The sequence below is a fragment of the Chamaea fasciata genome, unplaced genomic scaffold, assembly GCF_029207755.1.
Source record: "Chamaea fasciata isolate MVZ Bird 193981 ecotype frontalis unplaced genomic scaffold, bChaFas1.0.hap1 SCAF_16, whole genome shotgun sequence".
Taxonomy (NCBI): domain Eukaryota; kingdom Metazoa; phylum Chordata; class Aves; order Passeriformes; family Sylviidae; genus Chamaea; species Chamaea fasciata.
Window position 1 is genome coordinate 6,496,032 of NW_027094101.1, and position 23,643 is coordinate 6,519,674.

Consider the following 23,643-nt stretch of genomic DNA (forward strand, 5'->3'; position numbering starts at 1 on the left):
CACAATGATTACCCTCATCATCCTTCCAACCCTGGCTGCTCATTGCCAAGTCCCCTGCCCTGCTTTGGAACAGCCCAACTATTTATGTACCAACACAGGAGACCTGATGAGGGAACAGATCAGGAATGGGATTGCTGTTTCCCATTCTAGGTTGCTTTTTTTGCTCTGCAGGGACACCTCTTTCAGCTGCAGAGTTCACAGAACCAGAAGGTACCAGGTAGGAACAGAATATTTTAAGACAGACACTGGAGTCAGAAGCCCCAGGTGAGACAGGAATGGCAGAGCTGCTCTAAACTGGCACTAACTCATCCTGGCAGAACAATGCAAGGGAAATTGATTCAGTATCAATCCCTGTGCAGAAGCCAGAAGATAGCCCTTTTCTGAGGGATTTGGGGGAATATTAGCAACCTGCATACATTGGCCCTCTTCAGAGAGTGAATTCTTCAGCATTTCCCACACCTTCACCTTCAGCAGAAGGCAAAATTAACAGTAAAATGCAGTACTGTGCCTGTACACGACAACAGCAGATAATCTATCCACGAGGTAAGCTGAGACTTCACAACTATAGAAGTTTCTCTAACAAGCACAGTGCTTTTTGGTTGCTGTTTTGGCTTTTGGTGCTTGTTTGTGGTGGTTTTTAATTACTTGTTCCCCCTACGCAGCATTTATCTCCCTACTGGGTGCCCTGGGAATCCCCACTGTGAGGAGACGGTTTGTTTTACACTGGGAATCTTGTAAACAGCAGTCATGCAAATTTCAGTCTGTTCACAGATCATAAATTACAACTATTTATGAAAAAATGAAGACATAGATCATGAAGCTTCAATCTCCTCACACTGTGCTAATCCTAATTTCCTCCTCCAATTAGGGACACAGCTCTAAAGCTGGGGGCCACCAGTGGCCAACCCAGACAAACCAAACTCCTCATCCTCCAACAAAGAAATTAGCACTGTAGTTCAGGGCAGTAGTACAGTAACAGAGGGCAGCCAGTACCAAATGCTTTTAATTAGACTGATTTCTTGCTTGGTGACAAAAGACCACAGGGCTACAATAGGCTATCCCATAAAATATTTGCTGCACCATGGAGTGATCATGCCAGAATTATGGCATTACTGGAACCAGCAACAATAACCCCCAGTCTTGTCTTGATTGGTTGCAGTTAATTAAGTATCCAGAGTAACATGAGTAATTCAAATTATTTCAACATGCACTACTTTGTATATCTGTCAACAGATTTTTTTTAAACCAGTAACCACTTACTCATAATGGACATTCAGAGAAAGACAAATTACTACCTTGTGAGAAAGGAAAAGATTATGAGCTTCATTCACTACTGCAAAGATATTCAATGCCTTGGATGGAAGAGAGTAGCTAAGCATAGTTAATCAAGATTCAAAAAGGAAAGTAGAGAACTCCAATATTCTCCTTTCTCTTCTATTCACTGAAAAAAAAGAGCACTAATCCACCACTAAATGCAGAATCAAGAAATCCGATTCCCCTTTTCCTCCCTCTCTCCTCCCTTCCCCCAGCTCCAAAAGCAGAATGTGCATAGAAGGACTTCCCGTACTGAGTGTAGCACCTGGGTAATTATGAATTACAACTGTGCAAACCACTGTACTAAATAGAGATGCTTGCCACTTAATTAAACCCTTTCTTAGAGAGGAAATGCATCCACATTCACACTATCTCCTCTTCTTAATTGGTCTCAGACACTGCAGGAAGTTAGTCCCCAAGATTTGTCAGCCCGCCAGCACACAGATGTTTCAGAAAGAAAACCAGGTCAGCATTCCCAGGTTTACTTCTTTGGCTCGAGGCGACAGGTCAGCAGCTCAGTGTCTGCTGTCTGCAGCTGGCAGCACCACCAAGGGAAAATGGTCCCTGAGCATTGGCCCAAATCCCTGCCAAACGTGCACTGCCTTGGCAGGCCTGGCATGGCCAGAGAGCTCCCAGACAGCCACAGCAGCTCCAGTGCTGCAGCCACCTGCATCCTCCCTGAAGGGCTCTGTGAGCACTCCCCAAACCCAGACTCAGTGAAGCCCAAGTGTCTCTGGGTCAGCCTCACACCATCAGCACAGAGGACCAAGACCTGCCTCACACCAGAACACAACTCAAAGCACCCAAGCCCATGACCAGGGCCTCTGAGCTCCACACAAGAGTCCAAGCACACTTCTCTCTGACACATCAGCCTCACCTCTAATTTCCACACAGTATTCCATGGCCCTTCAGAAGAAGACAGCTGAGATCCCCATTGTGGAAAAAACTGGAATGATTCTGGAAAGTTGTGTGAACAAAATCTTTCGGGTTTTTTTCCCCTTGCATGAACGCCAAGTATCACTGGCAACAGAAAACAGTGCTCCAAATAGGAAAGACTGACTTAAATAGGCCATGATCAATATATTTGATCATCAACACAAAATTATTCTGCTGTGTATACAAAGATCTTTGAGCCCAGCAAGTGAATCTGTAAAAACTTTACACCCATTACTTCCATTTAAAAAAAAAAATCAAGCAAAATAAGAAACAAACAAAAACAAACCCTATATCACACATTACTATTTATTACTTCAAAAAAGAAAAAAAGCTTGGACTAAAACATCTCTGAAGTTGTTTGTGGCCCACCTGGCAGCCTTCACCCCCTTGGACAACGCTTCAGCCAAACTCCAACCTTTCAAAACTTGCAATCTTCTGCCACTTATGGGAATAACACAAAGACAAATTTAGCATTAAACCTCGTCAGCTGCTATCAATGGCTACCAATACCTTCAGTATCTGAGTTACTGCCTCAACTTTAAAACAAATACCTGATGCACATCTTTCTGCATCACTCAGTACTCCAGGGTTTATCTATTTACAGGTAGCAAATCACTTGCCTAATTCATTAGAGGACAAAAACAATATCAACCCAACACAGACAAACAGCAGCAAAGCAGGCTTATTTAGATTAATAGCTCACAGAACAAGCACCCTCATTTTTTATTTGGGCATCCTCTACATGCTGCAGAAGGGAAAGGCAGAACAATAACAGCGCTGCTTTGAGAATGCAATTCTAAGGCTTGGGGTGGGGAGAACAGAACCAGGCTGTGAAGAACCCCTATTAAACAAGACAAAATTAAGAATACTTGGTGTAAGCATGAAATTTGCGAAGTTTTTTAGAAAAACACTGTTGCATGTTCCATTAGGGAAATCTGCACAAATCATTTTCAGACCAAGTCACAGCCCGGACTACTGGGCAAGGAGACAGTGACTGCAGGCAGGCAGCATTGAAGAGAATTTAAAAGTTCTGCCGGCAGCAATGAGGAGTTTTTCTGAGAGCAGGTGCCCCTTCCCGAAGCCGATGGATTCACTCCGGGCTGAATCCTGGGCTGGAGCGATCCCGTTCCTTCCCTGCAGGAGAGCGGGCGCCATCTCGTGGGAGTTCTGTGCGCTGTCACCCGAACCTTCCCCCAAGTATTCTTCTGCTAAAACAGATTAATTGTTTAATGGCAGTAGAGGAACTGCCTGGAAAAGATCTCTAAGCTAAAAGTCCAGTGCTGAAAAAGCAACCGAGTGTGTCACGATTAACATGGTTTGTCAGTGAAGATGGTCAACACAAACTACAATAGAAACTTCAATAGAAACTACATCAGCACATCCTGGAGAGACAGACTACAAGCTCATTTTCTCAACACAACCCTTTCCCAATAACAGTTCTAAAAAAGCTGTGTATAAATATCCTTCTATAGGACACTGCACGCCAAAATAAATAAGACTTCTTACAGAGCAACAATTTAACCTTTTGTGGATTTTCCCCTTTACAGCTGAAACCAATTCCACAGCAGAAATATCAAGTCGGAGCAACACATGAGAAATGTATGAAAACCCCTGGCAGCATAACAGTAACACACACAAAAAACACACCTAGATCCACAATAAAAAACAGAGCCAACTATAGTGCAAGGTAGGCAGTCAGAAGCTCAAGAAATCCAAAGGACGTACATGGAACACAAGAAAGATGACACAGATTTATGTGTACAGATGAACCACATATAACACATATGATGAGTCCTATTTATTATCTAGCTACTGTACAGCACAGGGATATTTTGCTAGAGAGCTACAGCTGTCTTTGTTTCCCCTGTATATGAAGAGAGAAAAGCCCAGGAGCTTACAACTGCAATCCAGAGCAAGCAAACATAAGATTAGCCAGAGTCAACTGTTAATGAACTTGTTTTCCCCCCACAAGGTGAAGCATTATAAACACTCTTCCATTGTCAGCAAAAAGAGACCAGTACTAAAAACAGTTGGATTACCACCACACTCCTGAAAGCTGCACCTCCTTCCCAAGTATTATTACATAAAATTACACTGCAAGGGCTGATCATAAGCCAATCTGACAAAAAGCCTGCTGGGAGCAGGCAATCAGTGAACAGAAACCACTGAGAGCAGACACTGAACAAGCCCTGTGGAAGTGCTGGAGGAAATGAAAAATCATCCTCTCCTAAAACGCCACACACTGCATGCACTTCCTTTACATCCTCTGTACCAATAAAGAACCTGATAAGAAAAGATGAGAAATCCTAATTTATTCCCTTTTCCCTTTCTTATCTAGTTATTAGCAAACAGAACATTGCTCTGGCTCTTTGGGACAATCAGCCAACTTGTTCCTGTTTCTTTTCTGCTATGAGATGGGCAATTAACTCTTCTCAAACTTTCACCAACAGCATTCTCCAGGATCCAACCAGGACAATGATCTCTAACCATCTTCATCACCCTCACCAAAAATTAATGTAATTCACACGGCTAGAAGTCTGAGCAAGAAAAAAAAAAAAAAAGAAAAAGAACAATAAGGGAGGGAGGGGGAAATCATCCAGTCCCACTTGCTCCAATTGCATGAAAAGATGATCTTTCTCAAGAGCAATTCCCCTTTCTATAGAAGGTGCCATTAATAGCACTAAACAATACGACCAATCACAAAACTAGCACTTCACAGTGAATATTCTGATTTTAAATGAAGGAGTTATTAGACTTCAACAGGCAAAATCACTTGGTTCCATTTCTCTCCCACTGTGAAATTACCTCGTTAAACCTTTAACAGCTTGAGGTAAGTAAAACGCTTTTACTCCAAAAGGTTTTGTGAAAAGGATTCCTACAATTTCTGTCCATACCTTATCATAGGAGACTTAGCATAATTCCATCTCCATCTAAATGTATGGATCCTCTGCAGATGCAGGAGAGAACCTCAAGCATGCTACCTACCAGCAGCATCTGGAAAAGGTTTGTTATCCTCATTAAACAGAAAACACTGAGAAAATTAAGGGAGCTTTCCCAAGTTGGAACACAAGTATCTTTTACATGAAGCAGTGATGTGTCCAAACCTTATGTGCATTTCCAAACAATCCCAGCAGTGTGCAGACATGCTCTGGGGCTGGGTATGTGGAATGAATGGAATAGAGAAACAACTGGCAAGGTGAGGTTCTGCTGTTCATGTTTCAGCTTTGACCCAGTGTGAAAGGTGATCAACGCTCACATCAATTATTTACAAAGAAGCATCTCCTTTTTTTGTGTGTAATAAGACTCTAAATATTTAGAGAAAATAAAACAGTGTTGAAACATGGAACACAAAAGATTCATATTTACACAGAACACATTTGGCAGCAGAAGAAAATTATCAGAAATTCCACTATTTCCAGCTCCTTCTATACCACATACACAGGGACCTTAAAAAATCTGGTTCACTGCTCCAGATGTCAGGAGGAGCTGTTGAGTACCAGCACATAGACCAGCTGGTGTTACAAAACACAACTGGGGAGTGGGTTTGACAAAATAACTAAAATAACAACATTTCAGCTGCTTTAGGGAAAAAAGTCACAACGTGATCTAGCAGCTAATTTTGATATCCAGATTTCAAAGGAAATATGATTACAACAGCTTGCCACAAGTAGCACACATTGTCTTCTCTGGACATCTAAAATTCTCAGAAATTCACTTATCAAGCAAGTGGAATCTCTAACTAAACAAAAATGCAGCTATCCACAAAAAGTTCCAAGAATTCAAAACTGACCCCCAGCCTCAAAGACATTACTCAAGGTGACTGGGTGAAGAACATTTCTTGGTTCCCAAAGTTACTTTAAAAAATGTGTATCTTACTTTCTTCTCATGTATAATAAAATGTACTAGAAGAGCTTCCACATGAAGAAGGGACAGAAAAAAAGCATGACCAACACACTTAAGAGATCAGTCAGAAGATTAAGAGGAAAGGGTTTAAAAGTCTTACTTCCCAACAGACCTGTGAGCACATACCTGATATTTAAGCCAGTGCTCTGATCCAGTTTCTCCCAGCTTTGTAATTTCCCCAGCAGTTTCTAAAGTAAAGATTAAAATAGAGTTAGACATAGACACATGTTCTAACAGCTCACTTTCCAGTTTTCTCCTAATCCTCCATGCAAAGTCAGTGTCATTCCTTCTTCTCCTGTGGATTTGCTGATCTTATCCAGCACTTTTGGTTAGTCACTCCGCAGCCCTGGCTATCAGGGTTCTTACCACACACCTGTTCAACACCACCATGTCTGGACAGAGCTTGATGCCAGAAAAAGCTTTTCCAGCAAAAGAAAGGTAAAAGAGAAACATCAAGGCTAAAATAGACACTATGATGAGATTATTCTTTACATAAAATCTCCAGCTGAACAGCAGATATCCTTTTGCCTTTTACACCTTCCTTGCTGTAACTCCCCTCATGATGACTTTCCAGTTTGGCACTGTTTGGTTCAAGTCCATTAATTAAAGGAGGTATCATACCTTAAGTAACATAATACAGGAAGAGCCTAAAAGTCAGGACAGGCAATAAAGGAAACTCCTGTTCTGCTCATCCACCAGATGTTCCCAGCTCTTCTCCTCACCTCATTTTCCAGTTCCACAGTCACTAGCTGTGCTTGGACTTTCTCATAGCGTTCCAGTTTTCTTTGGAGACCTTCCACTTCCTCTTTAAGCAAACCATTGTTTTCTTTCATTTCCCTGTGGTGAAGAGAGATACAATTACTACAGATTCATGCAACTCAACTCCCCTTCACAAACTTTCAGATATACAGGAATCCCAAGGGAATCATGACATTCAACTGACTCACTTCTAAAACCTTCACTGCAAAGCCACTGCTACAAAAAAAACCCAAAATGTTTTATTGAAATGATTTTCTTCTACTCTAAATACCATCCTAATTACACCCAAACAAGCTGAAGCTTTGTGTCTGCTTTACTGTCTGTCAAAACAAGGGTAACAAAAGACTTCAAACTCTGCTTTTTGGTCTGGCTGGAATACAGCAAGCAGTACAGACCCAGGCTTTGGAGCACTGCTTGGTTTTACTTCAGTAGAGGTGTATAAGGGTGAAAGAAAACTGTACAAAACAAATGACCCTAATTCTGTTGGTATGTTTCAATGTAGAAAAACAAGCATGAAAAAAAATTCCAAGATAAACAATTTAAAATTATAATGAAATAATTACAAGACCAAAACCTAGGAAAATTACTTTATTTTAAAAAAAGAAAAAGCTGGCAAGATGACTCATGTAATCTAAAAAAAAAGACAAACAACAACAACAAAAAAAAAACCCCAAAAACACCCAACACCTTAAGGCAATTTATTTCACATTACATTTAATTTATTTCTCCAAATTGATTCCCACTTTGACAATCCAGAAAGTCTACTCTACCAATGGCTATATCAGAGTGCTTTAGAAATTTAAACAAGACACTTCCTAAACATTATGCTGGAACAACAGGCCTTTAAAACAGTGGTAACAACAGCTAAGCAAAACCAGCTATTAAAGAAACCTTCAGCTGCCTCTTTTCCCTACAGGAAATTCTTTCCCCAAGCAGTATGGAGTTAATCACTACCTTTAAACATTTAATTCTGTTCTAACAAACCAAAATCACCACCCAGAACAACGAATGCACATTCTGTGAGGCTCCTGTGTTCGAGAAGACTCCTCAGATCTTGTAAGATCCTCTCATCTAGTAAGCACCACAACACTGCCCAATTCACAAGCTGTATTTATATGAAATACTTCCTTCTGAGCTTTCCCATGTGGAAACCCTATAGAGGGATGTAAAAGTACAGACAGTGCAGCTGTAGCATGCACAGAAGAACACAACCCTCAACAACTTCCTTCACCTGAAGTAGGCATTTTCCTCCCTGAGCTGGCGCAATTCACGCTCCATTTTTGGGAAACGAGCCAGTTCTGCCTTCATGTTCTTGACAATTACAGCATCATGTTCCTGCTGGGACAACTTCTGCTCCAGATCCTGGAAAACATGGGATGAGAACAGGACAGCAGTGAATAGGCTGGAATCTGTAAGAGCTATTTCTGCATTGTACCTTTTAATCTCAAGGGTTTGAATGAAGTTAGAATGGAACTCAGGAGGTCATGTGGTCCAATCCAAGCTCAAAGCAGGGATGACTCTTGTTGCACTTTTAACACTTGGGCTGGTCTCTCTACATCTGCTTAGTCCAAGTTGATAACAGAAAACCCCTCAGTTACTCATTAAAATAACTCTCTTCTATCAACTGAACCAAATCTGTGATTTTCTTGTCCCCTATCCCTCCATCAATGAAGTGCAGAGAGAAGCATTTGAATCGCCTGCAAGAAGTAGGTACAGAAAGAAACACAAATGTGCATTTCAACATTATGGTAAATGTTGGGGGTTTTCCATCAAAAAAAAACCAAATTATTTAAGGCTGTGTTGCAGACTTCTATCCTGTTTTCCATCCTTTCATTTCAATGGAGAGCATCTCCTCTTGCTGGCAATCAGGTTGGTTTTACAGCAAGGCAATGCCACTACTCAAGCCAAAGTAACTCTACTCATCTACCTCTGCCAAGAAGACAAAACAAATGAAAAAGATACACTCCCAGCAACCTGTGTGCTCTTTTGGAAGCACAAAAGGCATCTCTATGCTGACATTTAAGTTAGTATGGTTTTGAAAGCTTTACAAGTAATTGCACTTTCTAAACACAACTGCAGAGGAAGGATTTTCTGGGAAGCAGAAAATAACTGTAGCTGCTGGGCTCATAACACAGCATTTGAAAAAAATCACTCTAGAAGCAGTCTTTTACAGAGCAAATTTGTGCTGTGGCACAAGACAAAAAAGAGCATTCCTCCAAAGGACTGCATAAGGATATAAATCACCTTTCTATAGAGAAAGCATGCTTTTTCTCAATTAATTGATACAACAAAGGCAAAGTGTCACGTTACAGCTAATTGTAGATAGCCTGGTCCACCCAAGTTCAACTCTTGCCAGCAAACAATTCAGGTACTTATATAACAAACTAACCTTTTACTTCTGCAACAGCCAGTTTTTTTAAAAGTAGCACTCTGTTCTTCCACTGAACGAATTCAAATCTAAAGCTTTATGTAGGTCACAAAGTTTCTTACCTTAATCTTCTGTTCATATTCTGCCAGTAAGGACTGGCTTGCTTGCAGTGTCTGGATTTGCTGACTTGCCTCCTGCCACTTCCTGTGAGATGAAGACACATGAGGCACTTGAACATCCAGAAATCAGGTATCAGAAACAATCCACCTTCAGAAGTCTCTGACCAACAGAGTCAAACAGCACTAACAAAGTAAATGTTACTCCTACATAACATTTTCTCTTTCAGTCTCACACTCACATCAGCTCCCTCTAATTTAGAAACAAAAATATCCATTCATTTCAATAAAAAGAAGCATATTGAGAAAAATACAAAAAAAAGGTCAAGCCACTTTAACCCTGAGAACAACTTAGAGTAAACAGAACTTCTTCACAACTTTGAAATTGAAGAGCTCAAGTTAGTAAGCAAGGAAAAACATACTCATAACTTTCAATTACTCCTCCACTATGATTTAAGGTTTAGTATTTTTGTTCTGCTCAGTCTGTAAAGTTCAGATCAGCCTTTCCCACCCATGTGCCTTCTGTTAACTCTCTACCAGGTACATGAAACATCACTGAGATTTAAAGCTCAAGTTGGTGGTTTTTTTTCCTCAAGGTACAATTAAAATTGCACCTCAGAGTTGGTTTCAAACAACAGTTATAACCTGCAAACCCAGATCAAAGAACCCCTTTGAAGAGCAGAAATCAAACACTGTTGAAAGTTTTCTGAGTGATGACAGCTGCACAAGACTGAAGTTCTGTTTGCCTTTCTCTCCCTACAGTCATTCATCCCTTGCTTACTTTTTTTCAACATCCAGCTGCTCCATCAGTTCCTGCTTCTGAGAATCTTGGCTTGTCATCTGCATCTCTTGGTTCATTATATTCCATTGCAGCTCTGATATTTTCCCTTTTAATACAGTGATTGTCTGAATTAATGGAGGGGAGAAAAAAAAAAAAAAAAAAAAAAAAAAAAAAAAAAAAAAAAAAAAAGCATTAACACACAAGGCTGTGACTCTCCAAGCCAGATATTATGGATGGTGATAGAAATAATTTCCAACTGAAAAGTACTAACACAATCTGAGAAACAATCCCACACTCCCTCAAACCTTCAGACCTGCAAACATACCTCAAACAAATGCAAGAGAAAATAATTTTGCGCTTTCATTTGCCATCCAAATTGTCATTTATGTTCTCTCTTAAATGGGTGACCTCAAACTGGCATGAAAAATATCAAACTTTAAATTAGATTATTTTTTTCTAAATATATTAACTCTAACAAAAAGCCCACAGGTTTGTTTCCAATAGCCATTACTCAGCTCCCTGTAACCAAGAAAAAGAGAAATATCTCAGAACATTACATATGTAGTGTGTCTTCTGGACAGAGAGCTAGGATTCTCATCTTGATACTGATGGAAATAAAAGAACACAGACACAGAACTGCAGCACACATCTTTTAGGTAGGTTTAGTTTCTCTTATGTACCAACACTGTGCCCCTGGTTTTAATCACTGATAACTGGAACATTAAATCTGTTTACCTGCTTTATCTCATTGCTACATTTTCAGTGCCACCTAAAGGGCTTAAGGACTTAAGTGTTTGCTGATTAACAACTGGTGCAGGAAACCAAATTAAACAGGAAAGTTACAAATTAAATAGCTGAACTTAACCATAATGATATCTGAGAAGGCTGAGGGTTGAGAAGATGGTCTGGGCATCCAGATATACTGAAACTACCAAACATCCATTTTGCAGTAGAATGCACAGGCATTTAAGACACTTCAGGAAGACACTTGGTTCATAATGTTGTTTTCATCCACTCCACCATTCTCCTGACTTCCCTGAACACTTTCCCATATTATCTCCTCCATCAGTGTCTCTTTCTTCACACTTCTGAACCCAGATGCTGGATGTTGCCTCACACTTTTTTTCTCCTTCTCCAGATCAGCTTGTCTAAGAAATCTCTTCTCCTCCTGCCCTGCTCACTTGTGTCTGGGTTTGGGTTGGTTCTAAACTTTGACAGAAAAGACATACACCACCAGGGTTTATTCATTTCCAGGTGATGAACACAATGTACCAGTTATTTTGCTTGAGGGTTTTTTTAATCAAGAAGGTAATTTTCAAGTCACAAGAACTGCAAAGTCACCTGAAGCTACGGATGGATTAAAATTACTCTGTTCTTACTTCATTAGCTTCGGCTAATTTGCTCTCCTTCTCTTGCAGCTTCTTACTCATTGTCTCCATGCTCTTCTTGTAAGATTTGTTCATCTCCATTTGTTCTTTCAGTTTATTTTCAGCCTCTGTTTCCCTTTCCTGGTACTGCTTGATGCGCGTGAGCAGCTCCTGGTTACGGTCAGCCTCTCGCTGGCCAAGGGAAAAAACACAAAGAGACTTCAGAAGAAAGCAGCAGAAAGGTGAAGCCATTTTTCCTTCTTTTGTCCCCATTCCTCATTACCATGGTCACCGATGGTAATGGCTTCATCATGAAGCAAAGTTACTCAGACCACAGCTTTAACCCAGCAAAGACAAAAATCTTATCAGCAGCAACTCAACGGAATTACCCAAGGAATTACCCAGGGAAATGGAGCTGGAAAATTAAGAGACTACGTCTTCCAAATCTCTTACACTAAGACATGACTATGAGAATACGGATGTGGCTTCACAGACTCCACTGCACACTCTCCAGCAGATCAAGGATGAAAACATTCAAACTCCAATTTAAAGCTGAGCCATGCACAGCAAATTGACTTTCAGAAACTCAGACCTCAACATCTGGGTTAATAAAACAAACTTTCCCCTGCAACTTCTGGAATTGAGGCCATTTAAAAGAAAATATTACCAACTAATACAATAAATATTTTTGCAGTCTGACAACCTTTCATATACCATTTCAGTTTATTCCTAGCACAAATTGATACTTATTGAAAAAATGCACAGTAAATTGCTTTGCTAATCGAAGCAACTGGAGACACGGATTTGCATAGTAAGCAAGGATTATGCAAAGCAATGTGAGGTTCCTAAAATCTTTATCCACATGACTCGGAAAAACACAGAATCTGAGCAGGGTAATTACCACAGTGCTGGATTAATGCTGCTCGCTTTTTTTGTACCAGTATTTCAAGGGTTTCTGTGACTGACTCAGCTACATTCCAGTTTGAACTCTTCCTGGCTTAATCCCACATCACCTGACTTCAGAGGAAGGAGGAATTTAGTCACTGACTCCCTATTTCACTACCACACACTAAATCTGTCGCCCTCAGAAAATACAACAAAACAGACTTATTATTTTTTATAGATTCTCTTTTCAATAATCACCCACATAGAAGACTTTTATTATGCTACAAAAGCCACTGATCCACAGCTTATTTCAGTAACATCATTAAGCAAACATATGTGGGAAGAAAAGCAGAACCCAATAAAAGCCATTAGTCCCTGAGTGAGGCTCACTGTTTTATCAGTACAGGCTCTCTTGCGTGACACTGCATGGCTGGCACTGCTGCCATTCCAATTAATTACAGTCACACAAACCAAATGCTTGCAACTGTGCCAGCAGAAGTTTAAACTCCTCTAGGAGAAAAATGATTAAATACTTCTGGGAGAAACTAATAACAAATCCCTTTTGTTACTGCTATCCATGACAACCTCAGTGCTAAGCTAACAGAATCCAGTGATCAGATCATCAAGTCTGTGAACCTAACGAGGCTTCAAGTTCACACTCTTGTGCACATTACAAGTTAGTGCAGTGCACTGAGAGGGGACCTGCAGAGCAGTTCTGTAGATGTGTTGGTGCTGGCAAGTCGACACCCACACCTGCAGTAAATGCAAACACAGTAAATGCATTCCAGACTCACTGAAGTCCTGCTCTGAAGACAGTGTCCATCAGCAGTTGAAGAACACCAGGCTTGTTCCTGGAGTGCACCTTTGAGTTAAGTTTCACTCCAAAAAAAGAGTAACTATACACATTCTGAGACAGACCACTGCAAACCAAAGCACATCCCTGAACCAAACCAAACCAAACCAAACCAAACCAAACCAAACCAAACCAAACCAAACCAAACCAAACCACTGCTGTAAATGCTCTCCATGTGCTCTGGCTCAGGCCAATGCTCCCAAGCCATGTGCAGACATCCCACTCACCTCATAGTTCCTGGCATTGGTATTGGCTGCCTTCTCCAGCTCGATGCGAGCCCGCTTGTGGCTCAGCTCCATCTGCATCTTCTCCCGTTCCACCTGCAGCAGCTGGGATTTGGAGTGGATCTGTCCAGCTTGTTCCTCCAGCTGGCCAGTTCGTGTGTGAAAAGGGACATTGCACACCATTAGCACCACAACAGTATCATCATGCCCTGTACTGCACAGCTGACATTAACTTGCCTTTATACAAACTATCACCAAATTTGTGGTACCTCTCACACCAGCTGCAGATGGGGAAACCAAGAGTTCAACACCATGCTCAGAAACCCACATCAAACCATGGTGAACTGGAAATAAATTAATTACCAGTTCTTAAGTCAGAATTTCTCAATCTCCAGATGGATCTGACAAAAAAAAACCTCCCAACAGAACATAACTGCTGAGCAAAATAACACATCTTTCTACGACCTCTGCAACATTACACTTCATTTTTTCATTCAAATTACCTGAGAGCAGAGACAATACTAGCAGAATTGCTCACATCCTGGTGATGTACATCCAACACAGTCAATTGAGATTCTAACCAGAGAGAGTTTCCTGCAGCTACTGCTGCCACCAGAGATGTAGCACAGACAGAAAAAGCTTAAATTTTTGTCAACATTCCAAATGCAAAGCAGATTTACATTGAAAAAAAGCAAACTTATTTTGCACTTAGAAGCTGAAATAGAAATTACATTAAGATACAGAATAGAGAAATTTCATTTCAGCCTAATAAACAGTCCCTGGGATCTAAGATGTCAATTTACTTTATACCTTTTGAGCCTGAAGCAGCTAGCAGAAAAAAAAAAAGTCAATAAGCCAGGTGGATAGAAACAGAGGTGGATAAGAAAGCACAACTGGTTTGTATATCAAAGCTACAGCTCAGTGCACGTCTCATGGATGTGTCCAGGCAAAGAAGCCTCTAAATTCTGAAAAAAGGTAACAAAGTGTCTTACTAGAAAAATGTTAAGATATAAAACTCCTTTGTTCAGCAATATGAAAACAACTCACAATTTAATTTCCTAAGCTGGTACACAGATGTAACTAGCAGGGAATAAATTCAAAGGACCTTTCTTAAACTTTTACATAACAGAAATAAATCTGTCTGACACTGTGAAAAAAATTAAATATATTCTGGAAAAGATTCTGCGATGGTGACAGCAAGCTTCCTTTACTGAGTTTGTGTCAATTTCAGGACGTCAGTTTCAGAACGAACAGTCAGATCTGAATGAAATTCCCAACTCCTGAAATCAAAAGGAGCACAGGATCAGACTGAAGTGATGCTGCAGGAATCACCAAGACGAGGACTCCTCACCTGCATCCTCTGCTGATACTGCATCTGTAAGGAGCTTTGAGATGATCCTGGTGTGGCCAGCCCAGACACCCCCTCCATTCGCTGTGAAATGAAGTTGTTGAGGGATCTCAGGGTGGAGAAGACAGTGGTATTATTTTCCAAGTCCTCCATGGTTCTGGAAATGGACAGAAAATCATCATCAAAGCACTCAGAGCAAGCTGCTCTGCTAAATAGGGATCCACCACTGCCCTGAGGAAACACTAGACACAAGGTATTCCGATTTACAGGGTAAAATCAATCTGCCAATCACTGCTGGGATCCACAGGAAACATGACCCCATCCAGGCTGAAGTTGTACTTTTCTCTGAAATGAGAAAAAGATGCAAGACAGCCTTTTCTTCTCTGACCAAACCGAACTCATTGTCCTTCCCCCTAACTTTTGAAGCTGATGGGAGCAGAACGAACTCCACAGAAGCAGCAAACCCTTCCTGCTACACAACCTGTTTCTGATTTCCCAGAAGCACTTTGGACTCTAATTTCCAACAAGAAGTCTTCCCAAGTCCACTGATCACTTGTATTCACATAATGAGATGCAGCTCTTCCAATTCAGAAGGGGACTAACTAAAAGGCCAAAGATAAATCAAGCCTGGAACTCAAAAAAAGCCTGCAAGGTTTCCCACGAGATTTCGGGAAGCCTTAGGTGAGTCCCTCCACTGACTGCACGCTCCATAAATCCCCAGAAACATCGGAAAAGGTCCGGCACCAGGAAAGGCAGCCACAACATCCACCTGGATGTACCACAGACAGGCACTTGGGGCTGCCTCCGGGCTCCTGCACTGCCGGGGTCACACAGCACTTATTGTTTGGATTTACAGCATTTACATCACGAGGAGGAGGCGCAGGAGCGGCGCAGAAGCAACAGATCTGCCAAAACCCAAACTGAGCACTGGAGTACCAAGCGCACCTGCCGACAGGTAGCTCCAGCAAGCCCGCTCTCAACCCTACTAACAATGATGACAACACTTAGGTGCGTGACCCGGCGCGGTTCAGAAACCCCCGCGGCCAAGGCTCCCTCGGGGCACGCACGGACCCGCGGCGGGCAGCGAACACCGAGAGCGGCCGCGACGGGCACGGGGCAGCTCCGGGCACAGAGGCGCTCGCCCGCACGACTCCCGCGGAGGAAGAGCGGGGTGGGCTGGACACGTCCGGAGCCAACCCATCCCTCCGTTCCCCTTTTCCCCCGTCCTCGCCCCTTTCCCGCATCCCTCCCTCACCGCTCGGCGCCGCGCGCCCCGCTTGGATCTCCCTCCTCGCCGCGGCCGCGGGATCTCGCGGGAACTGGGCGCGCGCCGCTCGCGAGATCGGCGGTGCCGGCGGCCGTAACGGCGTCACTGTGCGCCGCTGTGTGTCACTTGGGCTCTGCGCGCGCCCTAACGCCCCGACAGCGCGGGATGGAGCTCGGGGCTCGGCCCCAGACCCCCCGAAATCCGCCCCGCGCCCTCCCGCTCCGCCACGGATCTCGTCAGCCGCCCCAGATGAGCTGCTGATGATGAGAAAGGCTTGGGAGTCTTAAAAACAGCCTCTCATATAACTCATGCCACGGTCAGCCTGATAAAAGCGCTGTTTAATATAGAATTTTGTCACTTTCAGATAAGGCAGCAGCTAAATTTATTCGTGCGGACAGATTTCCGGCAATTCAGTCATTCTCCCGACTGGGATCTTGGGAACATCTTGTCTTTTCGCCTGAGAAACACCATTGGTCACACCTTAAAAGCACCGGGGAGATGATCTGCAAAGCCATGACCCTGTCCCACTGCCATTGACTGGATTTATGAGTGCCAGGAAGCAGCAATTCCTAAATACAACCTGTGTCTGTAGGAGAGGCAGCAGAGTCATGGGGCTGAACGTTCCCAAGGCAGCCGTGCTCCTCACATGGCTGTGTTACACATCCCACATGAGGATGCAGATCCTGATGTGCACAGACACATTTTCTATTTTTACCTGTGTTAATAAGTGGCACCAGCTTCTAAAAGGCACTGAATTGGCCCAAACTCCCCTTTGCTGTTCCCTCATGTTCTAACGACCACCTTTATGGTCAGTCTCATGTATGACAGCATCAACAGTGAAATGATTTTCAGGCATGCGTTAAAAACTCATATAATCAGCATTTTATTTTCATTTCCATTACTCCAGCCCCAGAGGTTGCATTTCAGATTATTCCTCTCCATTCCCAACCATTTTGTCCACAAGTATTTGAAAAGCCTGATGGACTTTAAGAAGAGTAGCAAATTTTCCCAGGGTCTTAATGGTGGGATTTTCCCTTAAACACCCACTAAGTTGAAATTTCCAATCAATGTCAGAGAATCTGCAGCTCTTGACTTTCATTTCCCTCTGTACAGCCTTGCCAAGTAATAAGATTCCGCAGAGTCCTTCCGGCTGGCCTGAGGCTTTATAGTTCTCACATCCTGGAACTGCTCCTTCAGTCTGTTTTGCAGAAGACGGGCCTCAGACCCATCCCAGAATTTACAGAGCATCGTTCCTTTTGGCTTTAAAACGCTTTGGGATATATCCAGAAGCCCTAAACACAGATTGACCAGCTTCTGATGATCCAATTCTTTAATGCCCGTGGCGTTGGGTGCCATATCACTCAAGATGACATCTGCCTTCCCTAAGGGAAGCAGGTTCTGGATCGCCCTCAGAGTGCTGGGGTCTGCGATGTCAGTCTGTGACAGGAAAACCGCTCCTTCCAGAGGAGAAATCCGCAGCAGGTCAACGCCAAGCACGAAGCCCGTAGGGACAGCAGAATCTGTGAGGATGAATGACACAGGGAACACTCACAGTGGCTGCAAAAACCTGCACATGCATGAGCTCTGCGCCAGTCAACAGACAAAACCCACCACCTGCCACAGCTGCCTTCTCGTCCCCTGGCAGTTTGCTGGGTGCACCTGGATGGAGGGTTTGCCATCAGCTCATCCCTTCAAGACATAAAAACTCAGCTACTTTTAATAAACAAAGAGGATATTTTTTTTGGTTTTCTGCTGCTTTTTCAAGGCTGGCAGTCCAGAAATCCCGGATAATGGTGCAGATGGTAACACCTCATTTTGCAAATATCAGTGGTTTCAGCTACATAAACCATGCACAGCAGTTGCTTCCACTTTTCGAGAAGGGAAATAATATTTCAAATAAGCTAAGGTAATTGCTGGAGGTCACACCAATTTCAGAACTGGATGAAGGGATTTTCCCCACAACAGTTAATCAGATCACTAGCACCACATGGTATGTTTTATTCCATAAACACAATTTTTCTATATGAAGATTTACGAGGCTCACCCCTTCATGTTTTCATCAGTGACTCTGGTGCTTGCCAGTACCCATGTCCCCTCCCATACTGTTACCTTCATAGTATTTCCTTGATTTCATAGTATTTCGATTTAGAGTCCATAGTTTTCACAGATCTCTCACACACTTCAAAAGCGGTATCATCCCAATCTTGCCTGCCAAAAAATTGCACTTACCAGTCCCTAAGGCATTGACCCTCTCTACAGCAACCTGGCTCCAAGCACCAGGTGCTGCTCCACAGTCAAGAACAGAAAGTCCTGGACGAAGAACACAGAGCTTGTCATCAATTTCCAATAACTTGAAGGCACTTCGGCAGCGGTAATGCTGCTGCTTCGATGCCTTGACAAAGGGATCTTTCAAGTGCCGCTCCAACCACCTCTGCTCAGTTCCAGTTTTCTTCAGAAACTTCCCTGTGGTGTGCAGGCATCTGCTCATCCAAACCCAACAACTGCCAGGAAGATTGAGACAAGTCAACTGGTTAGTGCATAACCACTCTGTATTTCAAAAGTGTCTTTAGTAGCTCGTTCCAGGCACTACAGGCAGCCCAGGGAGGGTGTGGAGTCTCCTTGTCGGGAGACATTTGAAATAAAGCTGGACATGTTCCTATGTCACCTGCTCCAGGTGACCCTGCCTTGACAGGGTCATTGGGCTAGATGGTCTCCAGAGATCCCTTCCAACCCAAACCATTCTGTGATTCTAAAAAGCCCCCAAATTTGAGATTTTTTGCACCTTTACTTGTCAGGTCCTGTCACAACAGCAGGACCAGGTTTTGGATGAGGCCTCACTCGTTACCCTGCGCACAGGGGGGAAAGAGATCCCACTCCAGCTTCTGCTCTGCTGTTTTAAGGACACGCCGTGGCAGAGCGAACCCAGCACGATCCCGAGCTGCCTCAGCGGCGCCGGCGGCCTCCGTGAGCCCCTCGGAGGAACAGAGGGATGCCCGAGCTCCTGCAAGCTCCTGAGCCACCAAGAGCCACGGCCCCTGCCCGGGCGGAACCGCCGCACGGCATTAACCTAAAACCCCAAACGCACATTAATTAACCCGTTCCCGAGGGAAACTCCAGCACTAACGACAGCCCACCGTGGGCTCCGGGATCGCCTCACCGCCCCGGCACGCACCGGCCCCCGGCAGCGACAGCTCCGCCCGCGCCCGCCATGGCCGCCGCAGCCCGCCCGTCCCGCCTCCCGTGACGGCGGCGGCGCGGGAAGAGCGGGGACGGGCTGAGGGTGACACCGGGGCGGGCGGGAAAGGCGCGAGTGTGGGGCTGAGGTGCGCGGGGACAGGGATGGGAGTGCAGGGGGGTCAGGGAGTGGGGTGGGGATGATGAGCGTGATAAGGGATTCGGGGAGGGAGTTTAGGAGGAGAAAGGATTTAGGGAGAGCGGATCGGAGATTTGGGAAGGGGTTTATGGGGGTTCAGGGATTCGGGGAAGGGGGGTTGAGGGTGGTCGGAGAGTCTGGGGGGACAGAGACTGCCGGCGGGGATCAAAGATTTGGGTAAGGGGTGTTGGGAGTCAGGGGTTCCGGGAGAGGGTGTTAAGGACACCGGAGGTCAGGATTCGGGGGTTGGGTTTTGGGGGAACAAGGATTTGGGAAGGGGGGATCAAACTTTGGGAAGGGGGTGCTGAGGTAGCAGGAGAGCGAGGGTCAGTGGGAGCGTTAGGGAAGTAGGGATTGGGAGAGGTACTGGGGGACCCGGGGTTAGGGACCGAGCACTGGGGAGGGGTGCTGGGGTTCTTGGGGTGAGGGGCTCTGTGCACCCCCCGGGTCCCCTCCGGAGGGGGCCGGGAACCCTTGGCACAGCGGGCCCGCCTCGTCCCTCACCCAGGAGCCATGCACACGTCCAGACTCTTCACCCTCGTCCTGGTGATGCAGCCGTCCCGCGTCCTCCTGGGCATGAAGAAGCGCGGGTTCGGCGCCGGGCTGTGGAACGGCTTCGGGGGGAAGGTGCAGCCTGGGGAGAGCATCGAGGAGGCTGCCCGCAGGTGAGGGCTGGGCCGGCGCCACGGGACAGGTATGGGGGCACAAGTGGAGGTGTTGGACCATCGGCAGTGGGCTGCAGGTGGAGGTACCACGGCTCATCTGGTCAGTGACAGCCTCGTGTTACCCACCAGTGCAGTCGTGACCCACCTCTGAACACCTGCTCCACAGGTGATGAGGGATCATCCACATGTACAGAGGATTGCTCCCCTTTTGTCATCTGCAAATCTATACTGTCATCCAGTCTATGAGCAACTAGAACTTTTTGTGTCCTCTCTCCCATCTCCTGGACTCTGATCTAAACTGAAAATGAGTGAGTGGTGGGTGGAGGGTCTTGCACTCTTCAGAGATGCAAGGTTTAATTTTGGGATATAGAAGAATTACAGCTAATTTAATTTAAATAATTAGCTAAAGTGCTTATTATTTGATTTTATGGTGACATATTTAAGTGCTAGTGCTGAATTGCAGAATTGAATTTCATCAGTAAAAAGGCGCAGTATCACTTTTGAACATTTTAGTACTGATTTCTTGTAGTTCTTTCATCTGTCTGGTCATTAAAATGAAGTAGCAGATCACAGCTGAATTGCTAAACTCTTAAAATTAGGTACCTTGTTCTTTACATGAATGTTGCTGATACAAAGCCACACTTTGCCATCTCCTCAGTTTGTGATACGTGCCCAAAGCTGCCCTTGCACCTGCAGGAAGATCAGTCATGGTGCGCTCAACTGGTTCCCAACAGCTTCTGCCCTCAACAGCCTCCCCAGCTGTGCCTGGGCTCTGTGGTGAGCTGGGTCTGGGGACAGAAGGGTCTCTGTGCAGATGTGCTCCCAGCAGCACATGGCCTCAACATACCTCACACTTCATCATTGCTTTTCGTGTGATTTATCATCTCTGAATGGAGGGAGGGACACAAGTTTTCTCACTTAACATTTGCTAGACTTACCTGCTGCTGGCTGTGGGGTAAATCTAATGGTTTAATGTAGCATTTGATTTCCTTGGTGTGTTTACCTGTGCTGACCCCGAGTTTGACACCAGAACTGCTGCAGGAAGGCATCACACAATCCAAATCAAACTCCCCTTGTACCACTTCCACTCTGCTCTGAGGTTGTGGTTCCACATTGCTCTGTCTCAGCTGGGTTGGCAGAGGCAGCAGGTGTGAAATGTCCTGTCAGCACAGGTAGTTAAATATTAAGCCAAAACATGAACAAAAGTTCCCAGTACCAGTAAGATTTCCGTCTTCTGCTGGGTACAGCACATTCCCATGAGCACCTGGGCAGCTCCTCAGTGGCACATCTTGTAAGGGGAGCATTTTAGTGAATGAGTTATTTCTAGTTTGCCACCTGTAATGTTTCCACTTGCTACAGACAGAGACAAGCAGCTGATGGATAAACTGCCTGGAGAACTGTAGCAGTGTTGTACTTTGTTGTTCAATTATCAATGCTTGTAAAAGTAGGCTTTTAGAGTCATTGCTGGAAAGCTGCCTCTATTTTAGACATAGATAGCTTCTCTCAGAAGATAAACTAAAATTAGCCAAGACATTAAGCTGAAGTATAATTTTGAAAGATGGGATCCATGAAATCAATGCCAAAGAAAGCTGGAGCCTTAGAATCATTTCTATTACACTTTAAAATTGTTGTTACTGCCAAATAGGCAACTACATTAATTATTAACTATAACCAAAGATACACAGTTTCAGAGTATTCCTTGTTTTTGTACATTAGAAAAACCACAACTAACTTCAAGCTATGCTGCTTCTGTTAGAAGGAGGTAAAATTAAAAAATCCCTGAGTGCAGAGCATAAAGAGAGGAAATAATTTAATGTACTTCAAGTAGTTGTGTATGGTGGTACGTGGAAAAGAGCTGGCACAGCTCTCCAAGTGCTCTTAAAAGTCTTGCCTTCTGGCCTCTCATTATACTCAATGTGCTTCCAAGGAGCAGAAAGGCAAAGTTTGCACAATGGCTTTGTGCTTTTTATGCTGCATTTGAATGGGAATCGGAATTCTCAACCTTCTGTGTGCAAATTGTGTTGTGGAGTGTGTAATTTAAGTAAGCTTCAGTATGCCTCAGAAGTAGCTGATTGTGTAACAGGTATGGATGTTCTTCCTGGTGTTCATGACCTGCTTCTCCACGACTTTAAAAGATTTAGCTTGAAGTTGGCAAAGCCTTTTGCCTATCTCAGTGAAGTGTATCTTGGAGCTCTGAAAGCACACCCAGCTACAGTCACATGACTTCACATACCCACTTCTGGCTTACCTCAGAGAAGATCTGCATGTTCCAAGAACTAAATTATCCTAAATGATCAATTTTCTTGAATCTTCCCCTTCAAACATAGACTGTTTTCCTGCCAGGCTCAGGAGCCTGAAATAACACACCATCCCACGTGACCTGGCTCCACTGTGCTATAGTGTAGCCTTGTGGCTTGGTGCAGGTCAGAACCCTGCTCTGTTGTACTGTAAGAGCTTTCACTTCAGTTCACTGGAAGGGTTTTGAATGTGCGAGTAAAGCTAATGACTGCATTTCTGCCCTCCCAATGCTCACTTTCATGTAAGAAGTCTTTTTCTTGTGCAGGGAGCTCCTGGAGGAGAGTGGACTGACTGTGGACACCTTGCAGAAGATGGGTCAGATCACATTTGAATTTGTGGGCAACTCTGAACTCATGGACGTTCACATTTTCCGGGCAGATCACTTTCATGGAGAGCCAACAGAAAGTGAGGGTAGGTGGCTGTTGTGGGGAAAGGAAGGATGTGCATGCTCTTCTGACACAGCATTGCCCTTATTAAATGGAGAACTATTCATGCTCAAATGCCTTCCCAGAAGGAAGGCAGCTGGGCTGTAGAGGGAAGCTGTTTGTTGATCAATATTCACAGTGTAGGCAGCAAAAATCCAGGAGAAAGTCCCATGCAAAGTTCTTTTGTTTTCTGCCACCAGAAATGCGGCCCCAGTGGTTTCAGCTGGACGAGGTGCCATTCCATTGCATGTGGCCAGATGACAGCTACTGGTTTCCCCTGGTGCTTCAGAGAAAGTTGTTTCGTGGCTATTTTAAGTTCCAGGGACAAGACACCATCCTGGAGCACAGCCTGAAAGAAGTGGAGGAAGTTTAAGAAAGCAGAAGCATTCAGCCCACGTGCTACTGCCCACACTGGGCTACAGCATCCTGAGTATGACTTATGAGGGTCTCCTTGCTCAGCTCTCCAGAAAACAAGACTTATTTTCCAGGTCACTGCAAAGTAAGGAAAGTAAGGGGGTTTCTTGGGGCAGAAATAAAAATAACAAGATTTTCCATTCTGTGAAGTCCCTGGCTGTGGTAGGTTTCAGTGATTATGTGATCACAACTATTAAAAACAGAAGTGTTAGCCCTTTTTAGTGGCTCAAGCTTTTCCCTCATGGGTGGATTTTTTTTTATTATTATTAAAAATACTTTTTTTAGTAAAAGCGTGTGTTGGTTCTGTTGTAATGATGATTCAACTTCCAGCAAGTTCCTGTTGCAAA

The 23,643-nt window shown here is 44.1% G+C and overlaps 3 protein-coding genes across 7 annotated transcripts in view; 1 reads left to right on the plus strand and 2 right to left on the minus strand.

The window, feature by feature from the left end:
- Positions 1-16,145, minus strand: part of MAD1L1 (mitotic arrest deficient 1 like 1) — a 347,279-nt gene extending 331,134 nt beyond the window's left edge. The window contains exons 1-9 of the mRNA XM_066198140.1: positions 16,110-16,145; positions 14,858-15,011; positions 13,510-13,650; positions 11,557-11,736; positions 10,178-10,302; positions 9,403-9,484; positions 8,144-8,274; positions 6,876-6,990; positions 6,280-6,341 (exon numbers count right to left, since the gene is read on the minus strand). Coding sequence (XP_066054237.1) covers positions 6,280-6,341; positions 6,876-6,990; positions 8,144-8,274; positions 9,403-9,484; positions 10,178-10,302; positions 11,557-11,736; positions 13,510-13,650; positions 14,858-15,007 — 986 coding nt within the window. The 5' untranslated portion in view covers positions 15,008-15,011; positions 16,110-16,145. The remainder of the gene's footprint in view (positions 1-6,279; positions 6,342-6,875; positions 6,991-8,143; positions 8,275-9,402; positions 9,485-10,177; positions 10,303-11,556; positions 11,737-13,509; positions 13,651-14,857; positions 15,012-16,109) is intronic.
- An 835-nt stretch (positions 16,146-16,980) lies between these two features.
- Positions 16,981-21,184, minus strand: MRM2 (mitochondrial rRNA methyltransferase 2). Of its 5 annotated transcripts, none has more exons than XM_066197644.1 (3): positions 21,163-21,184; positions 18,351-18,622; positions 16,981-17,641 (listed from the first exon to the last, which is right to left on the minus strand). In XM_066197644.1, exons 2-3 carry the CDS (start codon positions 18,607-18,609, stop codon positions 17,217-17,219), a joined length of 684 nt encoding a protein of 227 aa, XP_066053741.1. In that variant the 5' UTR covers positions 18,610-18,622; positions 21,163-21,184; the 3' UTR covers positions 16,981-17,216. The 5 variants fall into 5 exon arrangements, with proteins under 5 accessions (XP_066053741.1, XP_066053737.1, XP_066053739.1 ...); XM_066197640.1 differs by lacking the exon at positions 21,163-21,184 and adding an exon at positions 19,294-19,354; XM_066197642.1 differs by lacking the exon at positions 21,163-21,184 and adding an exon at positions 19,256-19,323.
- On the plus strand, positions 19,376-23,586 carry NUDT1 (nudix hydrolase 1). The gene is made up of 4 exons (XM_066197645.1): positions 19,376-19,444; positions 20,003-20,159; positions 22,723-22,868; positions 23,083-23,586. The coding sequence occupies exons 2-4, from the start codon at positions 20,008-20,010 to the stop codon at positions 23,253-23,255; spliced, it is 471 nt and encodes a 156-aa protein (XP_066053742.1). The 5' UTR covers positions 19,376-19,444; positions 20,003-20,007; the 3' UTR covers positions 23,256-23,586.
- Positions 23,587-23,643: the final 57 nt, after the last annotated feature.

What these genes read in the sequence shown, in the direction of transcription:
- MRM2 (XM_066197640.1), bottom strand. Translation starts at nt 19,331, where the DNA reads ATGGCGGGCGCGGGCGGAGCTGTCGCTGCCGGGGGCCG. An exon ending in GCTGTCGCTGCCGGGGGCCG is followed by an intron (nt 18,623 to 19,293) that starts GTGCGTGCCGGG and finishes TCTTCCTGGCAG; the next exon opens with TTGTTGGGTTTGGATGAGCA. An exon ending in GGTCAATGCCTTAGGGACTG is followed by an intron (nt 17,642 to 18,350) that starts GTAAGTGCAATT and finishes TCATCCTCACAG; the next exon opens with ATTCTGCTGTCCCTACGGGC.
- NUDT1 (XM_066197645.1), top strand. Translation starts at nt 20,008, where the DNA reads ATGCACACGTCCAGACTCTTCACCCTCGTCCTGGTGATGCAGCCGTCC. An exon ending in ATCGAGGAGGCTGCCCGCAG is followed by an intron (nt 20,160 to 22,722) that starts GTGAGGGCTGGG and finishes TTTCTTGTGCAG; the next exon opens with GGAGCTCCTGGAGGAGAGTG. An exon ending in AGAGCCAACAGAAAGTGAGG is followed by an intron (nt 22,869 to 23,082) that starts GTAGGTGGCTGT and finishes TTCTGCCACCAG; the next exon opens with AAATGCGGCCCCAGTGGTTT.